This window comes from Xiphophorus maculatus, chromosome 20 (genome assembly GCF_002775205.1).
Source record: "Xiphophorus maculatus strain JP 163 A chromosome 20, X_maculatus-5.0-male, whole genome shotgun sequence".
NCBI lineage: Eukaryota > Metazoa > Chordata > Actinopteri > Cyprinodontiformes > Poeciliidae > Xiphophorus > Xiphophorus maculatus.
Genome location: NC_036462.1, coordinates 31,823,130 through 31,844,629, shown reverse-complemented (window position 1 = coordinate 31,844,629; position 21,500 = coordinate 31,823,130). Strand labels below are relative to the sequence as shown.

The window sequence follows — 21,500 nt, the reverse complement described above, 5'->3', positions numbered from 1 at the left end:
GATTAGGTGAGAGGAAATAAAAGTTGGGAATGGACAAAACTTATGGAGCACTTTTCCTGTCAAAACAAGGCACTTGACCCCTGTTTACGCAGCAATACACAGATTGGTAGGCAATTTGGAGATAAAGTGAATTGGAGCACATTAACATGGTGAGATTAAGGCGGATCACTGAACCTACAATTTTCTGATTACAAGACAACTACTCTACCCACTAATCACTGTTTGGTTAATGCCAGATTCAATCTGGGGACTGAGGTGCTAAAAATGAAGAATTTCAAATAAAAGATGAAAAACAAAATCTATGTGTTAATTTTTCTACACGGACTATAAAGAGTGAGGCTCTTTATCAGGGGTGGGCACTCCTGGTCCTCGAGGGCCGGTGTCCTGCAACTTTTAGATGCATCTCTACTTCAACACACCTGAGTCAAATAATGAGGTCGTTAACAGGACTCTGGAGAACTTGACTGCACTTAGGAGGAGATTCAGCTGTTGGATTCAGGTGTGTTGGACCAGGGAGACATCTAAGAGTTGCAGGACACCGGCCCTCGAGGACCGGGAGTGCCCACCCCTGCTCTTTATAGTCGGTGTGTATAGATCCTCCTCTGAATCAATACATTCTATGAGTACAGAGCTAAATAACAGAAAGTTATTTATGGAAATATTGGTCTCTTTTTCTCCAGTAGAGTGTGAGGAGTAAAACTGCTGGGGCGTTTTGAGCACAGCTGCGTCTGGAAATGTGTGGTTGGACGAATCGCAGCGTAAAAGCCAAAACATGACAGTTTCCACTAAATTGTGGTCAAAACTGTTTGATATCATTACAATCCAAATTGTATGCATATGATTATTGATTAAGTCACTTGTGAAATTAACAGGAATTTTAAGACCATTGTGTGAAACGTTGCTATTAATGTGACAAGTTGTAATTACACAGCCTTTCTTTGTGCCTGTGTTACCCTGTAAGGTCTACCCCATTCTCTGAAATATTATCAGTAAATCCTCAATGGAAGGGGAAAAATTAAATGAAATTTGGTTTTGTTGCAGAGCAGCACTCTACTGTGAATGTCACATGAATAATAAGACAGTGTGTAGTCATGGACAACACAAAAGCTGAAGACCAGCTACTCACCGTCCAGGTAATAATCAGTTCATTGCGGTTTCCTCCCCCTCCACCGAGTCCACTTGGGGCCACCGTAGGTGCTGTGATCCAAACATGAGAACATAAAACACGAGGTGTGAAACCTCTAGGTTAGCCGTTAGCTTAAAAAGTACAATCTGCCTGGAAAATAGTTAAAGCATTTAAGGGAGAAGTAGCCTTGGAAACAAAATATTTCCTAACATTTGCAGAAGTTAAGAACTGCACAGTTCTGGTCGTCAGAGGTCCGGTAATTTATTTCCTCACTAGCTCTGGGTGAGCAACTCCAGCCTCGGCATCTCTAACATGTTGGCTTTCTATGGTTTTAAAACCCTAAAACACAAACACAACTCTTGAGTCTCTACTCAAACGTTAATGTATCCTAATTATTTGTTAAGTTCAATAATTTTTCAACGGTTTGGCTAGGCCGCTCTAGAGAATTTCACTTACAGCAAAAATGACTGTGTTGAAACGGTTGCCAGGGCGCCGGTGTGAGACTGGGGTCTCTTTTTGGGACGTTACCTGCTTGCTTTGTGCGGATGACGTGGGACGGCATGCTGGGCTCCCCGCTGCCCAGAATGTTGCTGGCGATGACCTGGAATTCATAATCCATCCAGGGAATCAATCCGGTCACCCGCGCCGACTCTGCATTCCCCTCGATGTTCGCTGGTTCTGGTGTGAACATTAAGGAGTTTATTTCTATGGGCTTTGCGGCGTATTTCGAACGACGAGGTGGAACACAGAAAGAAATGTGTCAAGATTTTTTGTTGTTTTAAAGAACAGTGGGTTACATTTGGACTCTCTTTAAATAACCACAAACAACAGCAAAGAACGTAGCTGTACAGCACATCGCTTTTACATTTCTCACCCTGCCTGAATAGCAGATGTATGGCTGGGACGGCCCATCATATAATTTGCGATACCAATTTAAAAAAATCATACATTTTATCGCGATGTACTGATGACACAAAGGCTAAACATCAAAACACAGACAGTCAGTCGTTACTTCACTGGAAATGTCCGGGACAGAAGGAGGAAATGAAAATGAACATAGTTTCAGGGGCCTCATGCATAGAAGAGTGCGCAGTTTTCACACTAAAACTTGGCGTACGGAAAAATTTAGAGCGCAGCTGCTGGTCCGCCCTGTCGCCACCATAAATACATACGTAAATTAGTATAAATACCCGGAAGTCTGCCACCAGGTGAAGCAATAACCATGGCAACGTCCTAGTTTGAAGCAGTGTAAGTATTTCTAATAATAATTATTGTATATTTTATTTGAAAAGTGCTTTGAGGACACATAATGTCACCTCATAAAAATAAAAATACATAAAAAAAAAAAAAATTAAATAAAAAATAAGGAGATTGTGCAAATGCCTGTTAGAACAGCAGCGCGTTCAGCCGGGATTTAAAGGCAGACAGCGAGTCAGAGTCATTGAGTGGGAATGTGGACGATTATTCTAAATTTATTAAATAAATTATTATTCTAAATATGTGCATGAGTTGGACATTTACAGAATAGAGATGCTTCGTGTCAATAAGGCGCATTCACAAAGCGGGCAGCTCGACTGAAGGATGACTGCAGCTGGACCGGTACCGGTACCGCACGGCTTCTTCTTTAAGTTTTACTCAGAGCTCCAGGATGATCAGTCTGGATTAATCTAAACGCTCATAAACCATCATCAACATTTCCCAGCAGGTCAATATGATCTCTGATCAATCAATCAATCTGAATCCTGCCATTGGTGATGTTCTCCATCAGAGCCAAAGCTCCACAATTACGCGGTTCACCTTTGCGCAGCTACTTATATACGTGTGTTTGCATACACACCTTGATCACCTTAAAAATATTATTTTTAATCAGCAGGTTTGAGTTCATCTGCTGATCCAAACCTGTTTTCTTCTTTTAGTGAGAATGAAATGACCCCATAGATGCGTTCCATGCACTTCGGAGTCACGGACCAATGCGTTACATCTTTATGAGACAAAAACTGAGGAATGGTACTATTTACATTCGAGCGAGGTTTTCACATACTTTTATTTTTATTTTCTTTATTTTGTCTGTGTGTTAGCTTATTGTCTGAGGATAAAGAAAAACATCGGGTTTGGTGCTTCTTGGTCTAAATAACTGAATGTCGTCAGATTTCAGTGTATTTAGGTGAGTTTTGACGCTTTGCAGTTTGATATTGTCCACAGAAAAGGTTTGCGTGGCTGCCGCACATTTTCACGCCAGTAAAAAAGTGTGCGTATATTTCCGCAAACTTTGATACATAGTTCATTTTTATACATGCTGACTTGTGCGTAAAATATGGCGCCGCACATTTTTTTTGTGCGCACGCAGGCTTTATGCATGAGGCCCCTGGTCACTAGGAAGTCCGCTCAAGTTTTTACTGTCTGCAGGTTGTTGTTTTGCTTTATGTGACATATTTTTTGAGCATTTTAAAAGGAACATATCCTTTTAAGAACATTAATCAAGATTCTTAGTTTTGCACTTCATGTTTGCGTTTTACAAAAAAAAAAAAAAAAACATGGAGGAAGAAACACTTTTTAACATCTTGTAAAACAAATGTTTAGTTATTGTTTAAACGTAAACAATGATTTGCTTAATTTGTGCGTTTAAGTCTTTCATTTCTATTTGGTAGGACAGGCTGGTTTTTTTGTTAGCCCAATTGGTTTCGTTTTCTACCTCTGTGCCATCGCACTTGACTAAAAGGTCAGTGTGTTAAGTGTTGTGACACTTTCTACGTTCATGTCTTTAAATGAAATGACGTGGCTTATTACTTGTTACCCTGTCACTTCCATTCTATTTGTGTGAAGTAATAATTTGCACACTGGAATGGTATTTTACTGAACGTTCGGCACTTGATGATCTCGCTATTCACACTGTAGATGTTCAAGGGTAATTGTCAACTAGAGTTTGGAAGCTCAAACTTGACATTTTGTTCATATATACTATAGTTTATAGAACTAAAGTCCCTTGGAGCTACATTGTAGCTGCTAATAATGGAGTGGAGAGGTTCTATTAAACGTGAGAGGACGATAAATCGCTCAACAAACCTCTGGAAAATTTGTCTCTCTCACTTTCTGGCTCAAAAAGTGATTTTGCACATGACGACATTTTGCCCATTGGACCAAACGCCACATCATCACACACCTGTCATCATCTTCCTCCACTCTGACGAGAGAGACGATCGACCCATTATGACGTATCTGCCGATGGGACTGTGGTTGTCATAGCCACGGCTCCACTTGAGTTCCACCGACGTCTCGGCCACGTTCTTCACCAGCAGACCACCGGGTGGTCCTGGGGGTCCTGGGCACCAAAACAGCACGTTGTGTCCACAGTATTCACATGAATCAGTCGGAAGCTGGGCTTTGACTCCACGCCTCAAATCAAATCAACATGGTTAGCAATTTGTCTCTGCAACTGCAGAAATTCAGCAGCAGATGCAAAAAATAAAATAAAATCTTGTATCACATAAATGTAAGTATATTATCTTACAGCAGTCGACATGTAGAGCAAACCGCTGCTAAAGCTGTATGGCTGCGAGTTTAGTGTTTAAACTGCAAACATAAATATGCTAAAACAATAGAGATGAGCCGATCAGCCGCACGATAAATTAAAATGAGCCTGATTATTTCCATTCTGATCATTAATATTTTCCTGACAGCAGATAAATGATCTGTTTTATTTGTGGATTTGGATGCTTGTGGGATTTTGTTTGTGTTATTTTGGATATTTAAAATGTCTTCCAGTTCCAGTGAGGAGTGTTCTTTACAACATGGACGTGTGTTGATCTTTGAGAGGGTGAACTTGCATTATTACGCCATTATCAACATGTTACTTTGAAACTGTCTCATTTCCCAACACTTTCAACATCATTAAACATTCCAACTCTGTTCAGTACCAGCTAAACAGATCGATATCAGTGGGACTTTGAATGATTTAATTAAAAAAAAAAAAAAAAAAAAAAAAAAAAAAAAATATATATATATATATATATATATATATATATATATATATATATATATATGAAAGTGTTGGGAAATGAGACAGTTTCAAAATAATGTGTTGATAATGGCATAAAAATGAAAGTTATATAGCATAACATCCTGAACATTCTCTCCCATTTTCTAAAAATGAAGCAGGTGTCAGAAGCTCTGATGTTACTCACCTCGCACAACCAGTTTAGCAGAAGAAGAAGCGCTGTCCACCACAGTCTGAGCTGTGCAGGTAAATATTCCGGCCTGACTCAGCTGAGCGTTTACAATCAGCAGGTCGCCGATGTTTTCCTTCTGAAAGGACAGAGGGACAGACGGAGTACATCGGGAGTTAGGTTCTGCTCTGCCGACGGAAAACAATCTGTGAAGTCACTAGCGGCGTTTCCATTAAATGTATAATTGCGCAAAGAGGAATTACAAAAATAAATTCGCTTAATGGAAACACGGCAATTTTGGAAAAAACAACACCTCGTTGTTTGTTTTTCTATCGAATTTGGTTTTTTGCGCCAGAATGAGGTGGTTTTTCATCTGTATCGCGTCACACGAGTCACGTGATCAACATCCCGACGGTTGCTACAGGCGGACGAGGCGAAGAAAAAGACAGGAAGCAGCTGGAGCATGGATGATGTGTTTTTAATGACTTATCGCTTGAACAACTTTTTTCACGCGTGATTGTCACTGCGCAACTCCGCAGTTACAAAATCTCGGAGGGCGCCAGAGGGGAGGAAGGGGGCGATTCGACATTAGCGGAATATATCAGAAATGTTTCGCGCCCATATGTAGCGGGAAATGTAGCTACTGGTACACTTAGAGGATCTGGCTTTAAGAGTACATTAAAAATATTTCAGTACAAATGAATGAAATAAGAAACTAATCAGATGTAGCATCTCCTGTGAAGGTTCTTTGCTGTAAAGTCACCAAGCGTTCTATTTTAGTCACAAGCAGCTGAATCCTTTGTGTTATGTATAGTGTAATTTTATTCTTATTCATAGAAGGGCCATACTTGAAAATAGAACAGTAATGAAAGCGCTGACTGTGCTGTGAATTCCAGGTGTGGTGTAACAGAAATCAGCAGCAGAGTGCTAAGATAGAAAATGTTTTCTTCACAATTTCTCTACCTTGTCACCTTCAATCATGACCATGCCTGCTATGCCTGTCGGATAAGCAATTAATCAATTACATAATTAATGAAAATGAGCTCAATATTTTTCATTTTGATGATTCATATCTTTTGAAGGGGAATTTGGTTTACAGAGACTTCGTAATCCGTTTTATTTATGGTTTCAGTTGTGTGTAGCTCTCCTTTCCTTTATTTTTTAAATTGCGTTTGGTTGCTTTATTTTGGATATTTAATAAAATGTCTTCCAGTTCCAGTGTGAAGTGTTCTTAACAAAATTCATGTTTATTTGTGTTTACGGGGACACACTTGAATTATTATGTCATTACAAATATATTTCTTGAAAATTGCCTGAAAACAATAATATTATCGTTTATCACAATAATTTCTAGGGCAATTTATCATCCAGTAAAATGAATCGCGACAGGCTGAGGGGTACTTGGATTATTATGCCGTTATCGTCATATTAGTTGAAAATGGGGTCAAAATGACAATATTGTTATGAATTACAATAATTTTTGGGACAATTATCGTCCGAGAAAGTCTGTTGTCTTGAAAGGCCTAATCATGACAAATGGATCATAAAAGACGGAGGATCCCACAGCAGACTGAAACGTCCTTCTACAATCAGGACTTCAGGCTGTGCCACAGAGATGAGGTTATGAGGCTCTGGGTCACGGCGCTCACCGCCTCCACCCGCTGGAACGGCCCAGCCGAGTTCTCCAGGTCCAGCGGAACCCCGTTGAGGGCCCAGGTGAAGGTCAAGTCCATGGTGGGGTCATGGGAGGCGTGGCACTGCAGCGTCACGTTCTCCCCCTGGTTGATGTCAGCGTTGGAGGGAGCCAGTGTGATTTTGGTGGCATCTGCAAGTTAAATACATGTCTGTAAATGTTAAGAGATAATATTGAGCTGGGCTAGCAAAGTGCAAGAGGTAGAGACTCTCTTTAGGGATCTTTAGTTATCTTCTCGTTCCTAAGAGCAAAAGCTGGGACAGACGGCAACACAGTAAGAAGAGTGACATAGAAACAAGTATTGAACCAAACCTGGTTGGCACTTTAATCTGCAAAATAATAAAAAAAATCTAGGTATATGTAAATGATGGAGCTTTACACAGATGGTTCCTAAAGTTTCCAATTTGTTGCAAATATATTCCATGCAAACTAGGACCGGGCCTTGATTTTCAGACAGTCACCAACACAGTATGCCAATTATCAGCAGTTGTTAATGTTTACATTGAACAAGTCCTGTGTTAGCTGTAAAGTCACTCAGAAGGGAGGAGGCCATTATTCAAAATGAAACACAAACAGAAGCCAGATTAGAGATTGAATAAATGCACTTAGGGAAAAAGCTACAGCATTTTTTGAGGCAACGTTTGTGGTCAGATGAAGCTAATGTTGAAAAGTTTGGTCAACATTTGGTCACAGATCACAAATGAGTTGTCATGATCTGTTGATTACAGCAACAAAGTGTTTTTCTTACACAACAGGTAGCATCTGATTAGCATCTCAAAAACTCACATAGTAGCTGAACTACAGTCCTAGATATAGCAGCAGAGTTCAAACCATCTCTTCCATCAATGATAATGGGCAACATTACATCTGCGGCAAACAAATTGGATGAACTTCAAGTTGGCAACAGGGACCCAGCCAGAGTGCAGAATGTTAGGCATCACTGAGACGTGAAGCCACAGTTTACCTCTGACAGACAGGTGTCCGGTGCTGTTGGCTTTGCCCAGGTAGTTCTCAGCAAAGCAGGTGTATTTTCCTTCATCTGCCCGGCTGATGTTGTAGATCCACAGCGTGCCATCTGGAGTTACTGTGATTCTGGGAGGAGACAAACGCAAAGCGTAAAACAAAAACACAAACACACAGGCGGATCACCAGAGCTCTGCTAACAGATATAAGCACAGTTTTCTGTCTTATTTTCATATCATCTATTTATCGGTTAAAAAGAAAAAAAAAAAGACTTTTTAATTTATTATGAAATTTCAATGTCTGACAATATGTAGATTTTTTCAAATCTGACTCGATTTAGCATAAGATCAACTTCTTTTCTGATGATTAGCAGAGTATGGCAGTGTGAGCAGGAAAATGGTTGTGCCCTGTAATATACAACTTTTTATATAATACTCCACTGAAGGCACCAAAGTTTGCCTTCAGCATTATGACTTTGTAAGACGTTGTTGTGGAATGTCGAAGGGGGAAAAAAAATCAAATCTCAGAAATGTTTGTCTTTCTTCTGCCTGGGAGCAACAATGTATGTTTTCCTGTTTCTGCTACAGTCTGGTACCTGCTACTGTTGGTCAGAAGCTCCGTCCCACGGCTCCAGAACAGGATGGGCTTTGGTGCCGCACGAGGGCGACACTCGATCACCACCTGGCCGCCTCTGGCCGCCGGGATCAGCTTCCTCACTGGTTTCAGCCTGAAATCCGGAGCCTGGACTGGAACAGGGACACGGCATGCAGGAAGTCAGAATGCAGCGTCATTCAGTGTGTAAACACATTTTATTTATGCAACTCCTTTCCCAGATAAAAAAAAAAAAAAAGAAAAAAAGATGATTCACAGTAAGTTATAAAATTATACAGTATAAAACAGTGGTGCACAAAAAGTATTAGAAGCAAATGAAAAAGAGAAAAGGTAACAGAAGTGGGTTTAATGTTGTAAGGCTAAAATTACTGCAATGACATGATACAAAACGAAACTCCAGAGTAACAAACGAATGGACAAGAGCATTACCTCATTTTACAAAGAGCTGCTTTTTTTTTTTTAAAAAAGACGACTGAGTCCACAGTTCTCCAACTCACAGAGAGAGAGTTCACATGGTGTTTAAAAGCCTAACACAAGCATTTTTAAACATCTGTAGCCGACCTGGGGGAGTTTCGTTAATAAAAAAAAAAAATCAAGCTCCTTTGTGTTTTTCCTGTGGTCCTACAGCCATCTGCTGAAATACAACGCACTGTCAGAAACGACCAATCGGAGCCAAGGGGAGGGTCTTATTGCAATCAGTCAGTTTGAGTATGGGCTGCTCACAGCCTCCTCCTTCTTCTCTGCTTTGCTACAGTTTAGTCCTGATAGCACAGCCTACCATGAACGCTAATGCTAGTTAGCATACCTGACAATGACGGCGGATAAACAGTTTTCCTGGAAAGGTAAGTTGTTTTCTGCCATCAGCACATTAAGCAACGAGTGCAGAAGGTTGACTGACAGCTCTAAGACCCTCCTCCTGGCTCTGATTGGGTGTTTCTGACTGGCATAAAATCCTTAAAAAATTCCACACTTCACTTTATCGGTTTGTCCGAGTGTGCGGTTAAAAATGTCTCTAACTGCACTGCCTCTCTTACCTTGGACCCTCAGCTCGGCAGATGAATAAATAGTGCCGTGTTTGTTCTCAGCCACACACTGGTACATCCCTGAATCCTCCAGGGCCAGGTTGCTGATTTTCAGATGCGCTCCGTTCACCATCACCCGATCCTTTTTCACGACAGGAAGCATGAACCAAATAACGTGAAGGAAAGAGTGAAGTAATTGTCAGTACTGTCTTCAACTGAACAGCAAAGCGACTGAGCAAGAGCTAATTTAGTTATGGATAAAAACCAAGAACCTCAATGCTGTTCTGCCAGAGCAGCGGTAGAGCTGTAAATTATTTAAAACTAGAATTTCACCAGGCATGACGTAAAATCAGGACTCTCTGAGCTCAGAAACAAAATATCTAAAACAGGATATCGAAAGGAGCAGAAATGATCAACAGAGGTTCTGTTGTGTTACCTGTGTGGTGAGAAACAATCCGTTGCGTATCCAGCGGACAGCGGGTCGAGGTTTTCCAGCAGCTAAGCAGCTCCAGTGAAGCTCTGAGCTGATCTCCACCTCCGAGTCGCTCATCACCTGCAACCACTCCGGCTGAGCTGCAGGAATGGAGAGAGAGAGAGAGAGAGAGACGGAGAGGCTGGTCAAACAGAGACAAGACACCCCAGATAAATGGCATATTTCACTACAATCTTCTATGCGTGGTACCTTGCACAATGATGCGTCCCTGGAATGTGTCACGTCCTTCTGAGTTGTAGGCTTCACACTCATAAATTCCCTCATCATCAAAAGAGAGTTCAGGTAGGGTGAGGGTGTGACTCTGTGTAGAGGAGCCTGCTTTGGACGGCATTAAACCATCGACCTTCCTCCACCGAAGCTTTGGGACTGGACTGAAAAATACAAAAGAATTTAGACATACTTACAGTCAGAAAACCAACAAATCAGTGAGTCACGTATGACTGCTCAGTCACTGGAGCGATGGCAAGTGAGTCTGGATTAAAACGCAGGTTTTAATGAATGTCTGAAGCTTATCCAGGAACTTTATGAAGTTGTGAAGCTACTGAACTCACAAGCCAAAGTGGTGGGTTTTTCATTTGAATTGAATGATAGCGTTTCATTTCTACGGTTAAGCTGCAGGGGGCATCATTACGCCTGACTGGCTGCTGGATTGCTACAAATTCCATAATTAAGACAAGGCCAGTTTATTTATAGAGCAACATTCATGTTAAAACCCAGGCAAAGAGCTTCACAGGACATCAAAGGAAAGACAACAAGAAAACAACATTGATCTGTGGGAAAAGAAAGCAGTAAAACTTCTAAACAATGGTCAAAACACCAATAATAAAGAAAACTTTGTGTCCAAATTGAGTCTTTACCCTTGTGCTTAACAAAGGCAAACATTTCATCGTTCGGAATCTGTGATCAAAATGTTTTTAGTCGCGATTTAAAGGAACCAACAGTTTCTGCATAACTCAGATTTTTCAGTGACGATGTTCCGACGGCGCCTCTCCTCATTTAGGTCTGAACATGCTGAGTCAGCAGGTCTCTGATACGACTGATCCCACTGCACAGATTTACTTTCACAAGAGGAGAATTACTCCTTGTGAACGAAGTCATTCTCTATATATGAATTTGTTTCTAAATAAAATTATATTTTTTTAATAAAACAGTACATATTTATATAAACAGAGGTCCTATGTGTTGCATATACTGTATGTCGTTCTATATATGAGAAATTGAGCTAAAACCCATTTTACCACATTTTCCATAAGACGCTGCTGCCTGATTTCATTTTATTTTACCACTGCTGCAATAATCGGAGCAACCTTAAATAAAAACAAGCTCCAGTTTTATTGTTTTTAAGTTAAATGTTTAATGTGTTAAAGACCATCTGAGTGCTTACTTTCAATCTGTCTTATAATTTAGAAATGTATAAAGTATTTTTATGTTACCATTTTATTTATTTATTTCCCTTCTTTCATAATTGAAATTTATTAGTGTAATTACCAAAAAAGTTCCTTCCTTATCATTTTAGTGACTTGCACTGACATAGTATATAAACCACTATAGTGTTGACATATAACTTTACAGAAATTTTGAGAATAAATGTATTTTCATTTTAATAATATACAAAGTATATATATAAATTCCTGTTCCATGTACAGTGTGCAAATTTGGCTTCCTAAAAAAAAGAATTATATTGTACCGTGTTTTGAATAAGTCGTGTATTTTTACAGATTCTTTGCTTTCATCCACCCTCTGATCAAGTTCTGTTCTGCTCTAAAAAATGAAGTTAGAGGTGAGTTGAGTTAAAAATGTCTCCATTAAAGTTCTTCTAGAATATTCTCTAATTTCTTGTTGAAAACGTACTTTCCGTTCGCAAAGCATTCCAACTGGGCGGTGTGTCCAGCAAGGGCGTAAGTCTCCGCTGGGAAGCGCAGTCTGATGCTTGGTGCTGACCTCCTGGGATTGGCTGAAAAAGAAAAGAAAAACAGATCATTTAATGGTGCAGAATTAGTTGGGGCTCTGACATCGAAAAATTATCAAAATTCTGATCCAATTACATGAATAATAAAGTTCTTTAAAATCACTATAAATATGGACAGACATGAAACATCAGTCACAATAAAAGCTCTGGAGGATTCGAAGAGTCATAAATGTTCTTTATACTAAACTTTCTCAAAACTGAGACAGAAATGTTCTGCTCTCTGATTTCTCAGAACCAAACTTCCAGGCCCCACTTTGGACGCCAATTCGTTGGTAGTGGAAAAGTGGCAAATATCAAAACTTCGTCATCAAACTGGACTCAAAATAAAAGTTTTATGTCATTCAAAAATCTTTCATACCAGGTGGGGCATATTTATACTGAATCCTTTCTTATTGTTTGTGTGTGGAATTTTCAACCAATCCAGTCTGTTCACTGATGTTGTAAGTTACCCTGGACTCTTAATGCAACTTTTGTAAAATTTCAACAGCTGTAAAATTTCAACAACGTGGCTATATGACTGTTGAAATCTATCTTTTTATGTCAGGTGATCAGCTTCACAGGACAGGGTGGCTGGTTGTGTTGCACACACACACACACACACACGCACACACACACACACACGCCCAGACACACACCTGATGTGTACATTCTGATAAAAATGCATGCTTGAATCCTAAAACTGAAAAACAACCAACATAATTATTCCACCACAGTAGCAGAAAGACATCCGGTGATCTTACCATCTGGCATTACAGTGAGCAGGCTGCCCTTGCTAAAAGTGCTTTTGGTGCTGATGTCCATATTGATGGTAGTAAAGCAGAAGTAGTTCCCAGTGTCATTTAACTCTGCTTTGGCCAAGTACAGGTTCCCAGTGACTTGCGACACAAACCAGCGTCCGTCGTCCTTTCTGATGAAGTTGGGAAACTCGTTGAAGTACCAGCGATAGGACAGAGCTGCAGAAGACAAAGAGGCCATATACTGTGAAAGATATCGCAATCAGGAATTACACTGATCACTTATGTGGGGTTATGGTTACAGAGAGTTGCATGTTAAGGGCATTTCAGCTGTTACTTGCTCTTAGTCCAAAGAATTTGAAGGTTTTTACCCAACAGCTTTAACCTACAACTCATTTTTCAGACACATACATCTAATTTACTCTGTTATGGTTCCAATGAAAAGAACTTCAAAATGTATTTTTATGTTAGAACTTAAAAACGTGACTTTGTACTAGTACAGTTTCTTTCTGATGACTTGCAAAGGTCAAAGGGTACTTTGCACATGGTGATTTACGTCACACATATGACAGTATATAGGTAATAAGACATATGCAAGTGTCAGGGTTGTCATGGTGATCTCAAACGGGGCTCACAGGTTTGCATTTCCACTAAGAAAGTAAATAAATATATTAGATTTTACAAAAACAGGGATCATGTCCAGTTTATTATCTATTCCAACAGACACTTTATTACAATGTTATATATAACAGGTCACATTAGTATTACTTGCTGGGCTAGTGTGAGTGTTGGCAGCATTATGCTGAAGCACTGCAGCAGAGGTGCTACCTGGGTAATGTGGGGGCGGATGACAGGCAAGGAAAGTGCCGGCGCCTTCAAACACGGTTTGTGACGTCCTGCTGTCAGGAGGGAAGTCATGAAGGTCTGAAGAAAGATGAGATTAAGGTGGAAATATCAAACACCAAAGACTCCTGATACATGGAGGGCTTAAAGGAGGAATAATGTTTTAAAATCATGAAGATTTGGTACTAAATTAAACAAAGAGCAACTCATCCAGAAAGGTCTGACTCACAGCCAAACTTGAGATTAGCAGCTCGGCTGATGATCGTCCCACACGGGTTCTTAGCCAGACACTGGTACGATCCGGTATCTTGGGAACTGTCAGGGCTGCTGATCACCAGGCTGCCAGCCACCAGAGTGAGCCGGCTCAACCCCAGCTCCAGGACTGTGCCGTTCAGTTTCCACCTGCAGGGTCAGAGTCAACGGAATAAAAACAAAAAACGTACAAATTTCACGTGTTTTACTTTATATGGGCCACCAGTCAATTTCTTCTCCAAGATTTAAACTGGTGGTGTGCTTTACTAGCTGCATGTCTGTTGACCAGATAGTTGTGCAATTTGACATTCGGAAAATAAAGTTGCTTGGTGGAAACACAGCAATTTTGAAAAAACTCGTTTTTGGTCAAAAGTTTTGGCGCTAGGATGAGGTGAGTTTTTTTGGCCAAATCAAATCGGTTTCTTTCACAAAACTACAATGGAAACACATTTTTTGTATCACACGAGTGACATTATTAACAACCGGATGTTTCTACTGGCGCAAACCACGAAGAAGAAGATGACAGGAAGTAGTTAGAGGATCATAATGGTTTTGTAATGACTTATCACGAGAACAAACTTATTGTGTGATTTTAATTGCGCTTTTTGCTTAATGGAAACACTGCAATTGTTTTGACATTGTGTTTTGTTATATTAGCTGAATAGTGACAAAGTTTTGCACACATTTGTAATGGAAATGCAGCTACTCTCTGACATTAACTAGTTCTCCATACAGATGTAGAAAAGTTGGACTGCATCTAAATAAAACTTGTTTAGAGCCACAAATGTTACATTAACTTTGGAAAGAAGAACATCATTTTTCAGAAATAGACTTTATAGGAAATTCTTCTACTTTTAGGTTTTGACGTAAAAACTAAAAAAAAAACTTTTTTAAAAGATAAAGGATGCATTTCCTTCGATCGGTTGCCGATACTTCAACAAACTAAGTAAAAGGATACAATTTGAATTTACAGTAAAATACCTTTAAGTACCTTGTAAAAAACACTAAATATCCTGCTGTGTGTGTGTTCATCCATGTTGTTATATGGATGAAACCTCAATAACAGTAAATGTGAACCTTTCTGGTTATTAATTTGCTGAAATGTTTTCAATCACTCCATAATTACACACTTTTTGGGTTAGTAAGTACAGTTAGGGTAAAAAAAAATGTCCGATGTGTTGGTCATGCATAAACGCAGTTAAAATGAAACCAAAAATAAATGGAAGTCAACACAGTCTTAATATGGGTAGAAACACAAATTTGTGTGTGTGTGTGTGTGTGTGTGCGTGTGTGTGTGTGTGTGTGTGTGCGTGCGTGTGTGTGTGTGTGTGTGTGTGTGTGTGTGTGTGTGCGTGTGTGTGTGTGTGTGTGTGTGTGTGTTACCCACGAGTAGGTTGCGGGTGGACTGGCTCTAGCCTGGCAGCTCAGAGTTATTTTGCCTTCAGTCAAGCCCTCTGGGTAAATTAAGCTGCTTGGCTGCTCTTCAAACACTGGTCCTCTGTCGTGACCCGACACACACACGTTTCCTACTGGAAACCAGATTTCAAGGAGGACAAGGCGGATCAGAAACATCTCCACATTTTGCTTTGTTGTGCAATATTAATAACACGTTAAAAAAAGAAAAAAAGAAGAAAAAAAAAGCTAGTTCGCATTAGTGAGATGTTTTCCAGAGGAAACTTCTCACTCGCCTTAATTTGTGCAGTGAGGTACTCAAACATTGCCTCATTTTGTCATATAAAATCAGAATTACAATTGTTAAAATTTTGCTGTAGGTGTATTATTATCACTATTAGGAGTAAATCAGCAGTGGTGCTTTTGGTAATGAAAGAGTAGAAGACCCAAAAAAGATATGAATGAGGGAGAAAACATCCAAACGTAAAACATGCATCTTGTTTCTTCTGCTAAAAATGACCTTCATAACTTTGCATGCAACAAATGCATCTCACAAAGGAAGCTAAATATTTTTATCAGTATCAATATGACTGTAGGGTCCTTTGCCTTTATCTCATGACTTACAGTAAAAGTTGTACTTCATGAGGTAAAAGTTATTTTCAAAGTTTCATGGTGTGGCATAAGGCTATTTTTAATACTTTTGTGTCACATAAATGAATGTAGATCACTCCTGTTTCTAAATCTGCAACTTGTTACATGAGCAACGTGGTTGTTAAATCTACACTTAATGGGCATTAACTTGACTTCGTTGTCTTTCATTTTTAAATTCTTAAAAATTGACGTTTTAAATCTTTGGCATTTTAGAACAGGTTTCAGAACCACAACTCGAGTTCAACATGAATTTAAAACTTAATATTTATTTCTGAACACGCATTCTGCCAGTGCGTCAAAAAAAAAAAACAAATGTGTAAAACTGTAAAATCAAAACTGCATTCTTTATTAACCTTTTGTCCTTTAGAAGATGCTACAAAGTAGAAAGTCTAGAAACGAAACGTTTTACTTTTGTCCTGCTTAACCAGATTGGGAAATTTTTCAGGACTGTGTAGGAACCATGAAAACATTCATATTTTTTGGAACATGGAGAGTGATGAAACTCTTCACCTAATATGATTTAATTGTCACTACGATCATCATTGCAATAAATACCTCCAAACGGTGCGGTAAGGTTTCAGGAGTGTATTAGTTGTTGCTGCTCATGTGTGTGTTTGTCAGCAGAAACATTAATTTGTCTAATAACTCAGAGGTGTGAAAATTGAAACTTACCAGCTGCCTTCAGAGCGGCAGAACTGAGGAAAAGCAAACCCAACAAAACGTCCATCCTCTGAATCCAACTGGGTCACAATCAGCAGAGAAATCTCTTCCTCCCAGGAAGGACTGCCCGCTCTGTGCCTGAGCAGAAATGATGAAGAAATACTTTCATAAAAACCTAAGAACGTGGAATCCCAGTTACTGCTGCATGAACGTAACCAAACAAAGTGAATGTACCGGCAACACTGAGCAATTTTCACACAACTGTAGCACAAGGTTAAAACATAAGAGTCAAAAAACATCCTCTGAAAATCTACCTTTAAAACTGACTCAGAAATTACACTGAAAACCGAAAACAGGTAATCCACTTTAAAAAAAGAGTTAATTTGTTACAAGTAATACAATTAAGTTTATTCAAGTGACTATATTAAGTTCATTAAGTTGTCATGTCAAACAAACATGAACAAATTAAGTTTAACAAACTCCGATTACACGTCACAAATCAACTCAGATTTTTTAAACAACCTTTATTGTCGAAGTGAATATGGATTTCTGCAAAAATAAAGACAACTAAATAAAATATTTAACCTAAAATGTTAAATATTCACCCACTTCAAGTCAGTATTTAGTAGATGCACCATTGGCTGTAATCGCAGCAGAGCCTGGACAGGTTTCAATCAGGCTTGCATATTTGGACCCTGCAGTGCCATTACAGTGAATATTCATGCAGTCACTTATGTTATGTTAAAATTTTTACTTAATAGGCTTTGTTTGTAGAAATCAGTCTTCATTTTGACATTATCGGGTTTTTGGTTAATGTTTTTTTTCTTTTGTTGTCAGAAAAGCTACATTTTGACTGACTGTGATTTAATTGTGAAAGACCTTTTTACTTTTAGCTAATTGAACTATATTATATAATTATTCTGGACTAGGAAGAGAAATCTACTGGCACATCAACCCCACTAAGATTTTTTTCACCAGCCGCCACTGCTTTAGCATCTAGAGGCCCATGTAAAAAGCTGTGGCTCTTCTATCGGTGAGCCATCGTTCCTTCCTCTGGTCAGTTCTAACAGACGCTCTGAATTAGCCCACATAATATGGACCGTTTCAAACTCCCTCAAATACTTTTACTATTTATTTCTCCTTATAAGGTCAGCTCTGAGTAGGCCCTTCACAATAGCAAATGTTGCTGGACGATAAATTGTCCCAGAAATCGTTGCGATACACGATAACGCTGTCTTTGAGACTATTTTTCAAGTGATCTCTTTCTGATCAATGAAAAATCGCCCTCTCGAAGACTAATAAACTTTAATTTTGTACAGAAAACTCCACTCTGCAAATGGAAGATATTTTAAATAGACAAAATAAAACACAATGAAAGGCGATAAATGAATCTCACACAACTGATGCCATTAAGTAAAATGGATTATGATAAATTGCCCCTCAAAAAATATTAATCGTCAGGATGGAAATTATCGAGCTCAATTTAATTGATCACTGATTAATTACTTATTGCAGGCTTAATTCTGAGGAACTAATAATAACGATTTTGCTGCCTAATACATCCCGACCACTAACATGTGCCATGATCAAGCGATCATGTGTGAGATTAACTTTATCTCTGGGTGGTCATTATAATTTGCCTGATCTGTGCAGAGGGACCAGACCAGCAGCCTCAGACTATGAGGACCCTGGAAATGGAGTCAGGTTTGTCTGCAGGAAGCTCTGCTCGATGGAAAACAATAAGCTGATGTGTTATTGTGTAAACCCCTGGCTCCATACCGCAAAGTAAGATAAAAAATAAGAAAAAGAAAAGCAGCAGCATCCCGGAGGGGAAGATGATCTGGAACGAACCGGGGAGGGGATGGTGCTGTCGGGTTGTTTACCTTTTCCAAGATGCTCTGCTTGGAGCGGCGATGCGGACGGAGCTCCGACGGAGGTCGCTGGAACGGAAGATGGAGGGCGGCTGTCCGGCCGGCCGGGCTGGCTGTCCTCCGCGCTCTCCTCCCGGACTCGGTCCTCGTCGCTACCGTCGCGTCGTCTCTGCCCGTGGAGCCCAGTTCCGCCGCTGCTCTCTACCTCTGTCTGATCACCTCAGTGTCATCCCTCCTTTCTTTGAATCGCGTTCTTGTCCCATCACTGTAGTCAAGTTTGCGGAAATTCAACGACTTCCGGTCTGTTATCGCACACAAAAATCTGCAGTACGGCCCTCATTTATACGACCAGTAACAACAGCCTTTATGCTATTTCTCTCTCAGTCTGTAAATAAACTCGAATATTATTGAAAAGCCCATTTATTGGAGCTTTATTACTAAGAGAAACACAACATATAGATGCATTACACAGAGATGGATGTTTTGCTTTATGATGGGATTCTACCAATACAAACATGACATTTGAAATTAGAATTACATCAGACCAATAAAAAAATACTAGCTATAAATACAGAAAAATTGGCTTAAAGTATGCTTAATTAATACTACAGCAGGCCGTGCTTCAAATCACTGACTGAGGAAACTTCACTCTGGATATGAAGCATCAGAGATGCATTCAGTGCCTCTCTACTCTTCCTGCAGATTCTGGGACCTTAATTTGCAAAAGAAAAAAAAAAGAACTTATCTGATAAGATATTGACTCCTTGTGAGGCTCCTGTTGCTTATGACACCATGACTTTCCAAAATTTGACAATAATAATTTTTTTCCAGCAAAAAGTGAATAAGGCGGCTTTCATTGACTGTAACCAATTATAAAATGTAAAGAAATAAAGACAGGTTTCACTTTCTGAAATCACGGACAAATAATATCGAACTTTTTCACACCAAAAGAAGTTTGGATTGTCTAGATTTACCTGTATATATTCACTCTGACGAAACATAAACTCAAGCTTTTATTCTGAAGGCAACGCGGGTCAGTTTCCGGTAACGGTTTGGCTCCTACAGCCTGGTGCGCATAGGGCGACACACCAGCGCTGCAGACCACCGTGAGCCCCAACACCACCTGAACGCCCCACACACCCTTGTGAAAGTCTTTTACGTTTTAAAAAAATTTTAATAATAACGTTACTGACGGAGAGCGCATGCGCAGAAAACAACGGTATAAGCTCTATTCAACCAAAAAAAAAAATAATATTTTAGTGTACGAGTTGCATGTAGTTTGTGATTGATTTAGGCTAAGGTAAGGGTAAGGATGCAGGGAGGGTTGTAGGTAAAGCCTGGTAGAGTTGGGGCCCTGGTAGAGTTGGGGCCCTGGTAGAGTTGGGGCCCTGGTTTAAGGGCCTCAGAATGGCCTCCAGCAGCTTTATAAGGCAGCTTCTCCTGCCCCCTGATGCGGCTCTGGGTCAGTTCTGCCCCGTTGTGAGATCGTTGAGTCCCAGCCTCTCTCCAGACAGTTTCGTCCACATCTAACATCAAGCTGCTTGGCCTGTAAGCTATAATAAAAAAAAAAAAAAAGACAAATTAGTTCAGCCGTTACTAGAACTCATTTTCATTGATACTTTTTTTTCGTTTTCTGTTTGGATCTCTGACCAAACAGAAACTATTTTAAGCCTCCTGCTGATAAATGTGGTTCATTGTAAAATATAGGATCACATTTGGTTACCGTCGATGTGAAAATGGCAGAAAATCTTAACTTCTTGACTCTTCTCCAGACTTGTTTGGGTGCTTAGCAAAACAAAAGTACACAGTGACGAAGGAAAAGACCAGCACCAGTCTGAGCTCAGTTCAGGACCGGCTGCAGACCCATGTGAGCGTCCTTTGTTTGTGGGCCTTGGCTGCCTAGAAGTGAGGCAGAAGCTGGGTGGCAGGTGCTGTCTCAGCTCCTCCTCCTCCTCCCGTGCTCTTCCTCCTCCCGCTCCCCTGCTCCTCCCAGGGGAGCTGGGCTGTGGGTGGAGTCGTCTTACCAGTAAGAAGAAAGAGGGCTCTCCAGTTCTGCACCGCAAGCAGATCTGATTTGGGTTGGGAATGTCACACAATACTTCAGAAATCATCACATAATTCCAATTTACTGTGTTTGTGCAAAAAACTCGACAGTCGTGGCTGCTATATTCATGTAAAGAAAAATTCAAAAAATAAAAAAAGACGAGCCTTTCCTTTCTCCCTGCTCATAATAATAATCTGGAACAAAACATTTTTGAAAAAGGTTGAACACAGAGCCAGCTCAGGCACTGCCACAGTTAAACAGCTTTTTACTGTTCAATTTGTCTTTGTACCTTTGAGTTGAGTTTAATGTGTAAAAGTTTGATTGAAATAATAAGTGGTGGGGACATCCTGCTTGATAAAAGGCTTGTGAGGAATCACAAAAGTTTCAGCAATGAGCGACATCTTAAATCCTTAGTGACAGGTGAAGAGGATCAACATGGAGGTTGAGGGGTGGAGCTTAAAGAGAAACTCTACCAATCCTTCAGACTGTTAGGCTGTTTCAGGGTCAGATGTACAGAATATGTATTCATTAGCTGTTCCAGTTTTGGTTTATGGTGAGGGCTCCATGTTTGACTTCAGTCTGAAACAGGCTTAACTGAGACTAGATTGTTGCAATGAAGGCGGAGTTTCAGAAAAAGCAGGAGCTTCTTAAAGAGACAGAGGCCCAATTTCAAGGCACTAAATTACAAAGTCAAATTTCTTTTAAGTCATTTTTGATATATACATAGCATTTATATGACAACTGATGGTAACATAGTTACTTGATTATGCTATAAAATGGAACTATGTGCCTGAAAAACTACATAATACCGGCCCTTTAATGCAGCAGGAAGTCCCCATCAGCTCTTGTGACTAAAATGTCTGCATGTTTTTCTTTGCTAAACAGCTCAAACTCCTTCAGGTTGAATAAAGAGAATCTCTGAGCAGCAGTTTTTAAGTCGTGCCACAAATTTTAGGACTGAGACATTCTAACACATGACTACGTTTTGATCTAAGTGTTAATGTAGTTGGCC

The 21,500-nt window shown here is 39.9% G+C and overlaps 1 protein-coding gene across 2 annotated transcripts in view; it reads right to left on the bottom strand.

Annotated features, from left to right (window-relative positions):
• Nucleotides 1-18,759, bottom strand: part of cntn2 (contactin 2) — a 45,882-nt gene extending 27,123 nt beyond the window's left edge. For both annotated transcript variants that reach the window (XR_002751835.1, XM_005798199.2), the window contains exons 1-17: nucleotides 18,457-18,759; nucleotides 16,586-16,711; nucleotides 15,258-15,399; nucleotides 13,848-14,020; nucleotides 13,604-13,699; nucleotides 12,782-12,994; nucleotides 11,924-12,026; nucleotides 10,262-10,443; nucleotides 10,016-10,152; nucleotides 9,592-9,721; nucleotides 8,541-8,691; nucleotides 7,947-8,074; nucleotides 6,939-7,114; nucleotides 5,308-5,428; nucleotides 4,287-4,445; nucleotides 1,655-1,804; nucleotides 1,127-1,197 (exon numbers count right to left, since the gene is read on the bottom strand). Coding sequence is in view for 1 of the 2 variants with exons in the window: in XM_005798199.2 (XP_005798256.1) it covers nucleotides 1,127-1,197; nucleotides 1,655-1,804; nucleotides 4,287-4,445; nucleotides 5,308-5,428; nucleotides 6,939-7,114; nucleotides 7,947-8,074; nucleotides 8,541-8,691; nucleotides 9,592-9,721; nucleotides 10,016-10,152; nucleotides 10,262-10,443; nucleotides 11,924-12,026; nucleotides 12,782-12,994; nucleotides 13,604-13,699; nucleotides 13,848-14,020; nucleotides 15,258-15,399; nucleotides 16,586-16,640 (2,187 nt within the window). In the remaining variant the exon portion in view is untranslated. The remainder of the gene's footprint in view (nucleotides 1-1,126; nucleotides 1,198-1,654; nucleotides 1,805-4,286; nucleotides 4,446-5,307; nucleotides 5,429-6,938; nucleotides 7,115-7,946; nucleotides 8,075-8,540; nucleotides 8,692-9,591; nucleotides 9,722-10,015; nucleotides 10,153-10,261; nucleotides 10,444-11,923; nucleotides 12,027-12,781; nucleotides 12,995-13,603; nucleotides 13,700-13,847; nucleotides 14,021-15,257; nucleotides 15,400-16,585; nucleotides 16,712-18,456) is intronic.
• Between the last annotated feature and the right edge of the window lie 2,741 nt (nucleotides 18,760-21,500).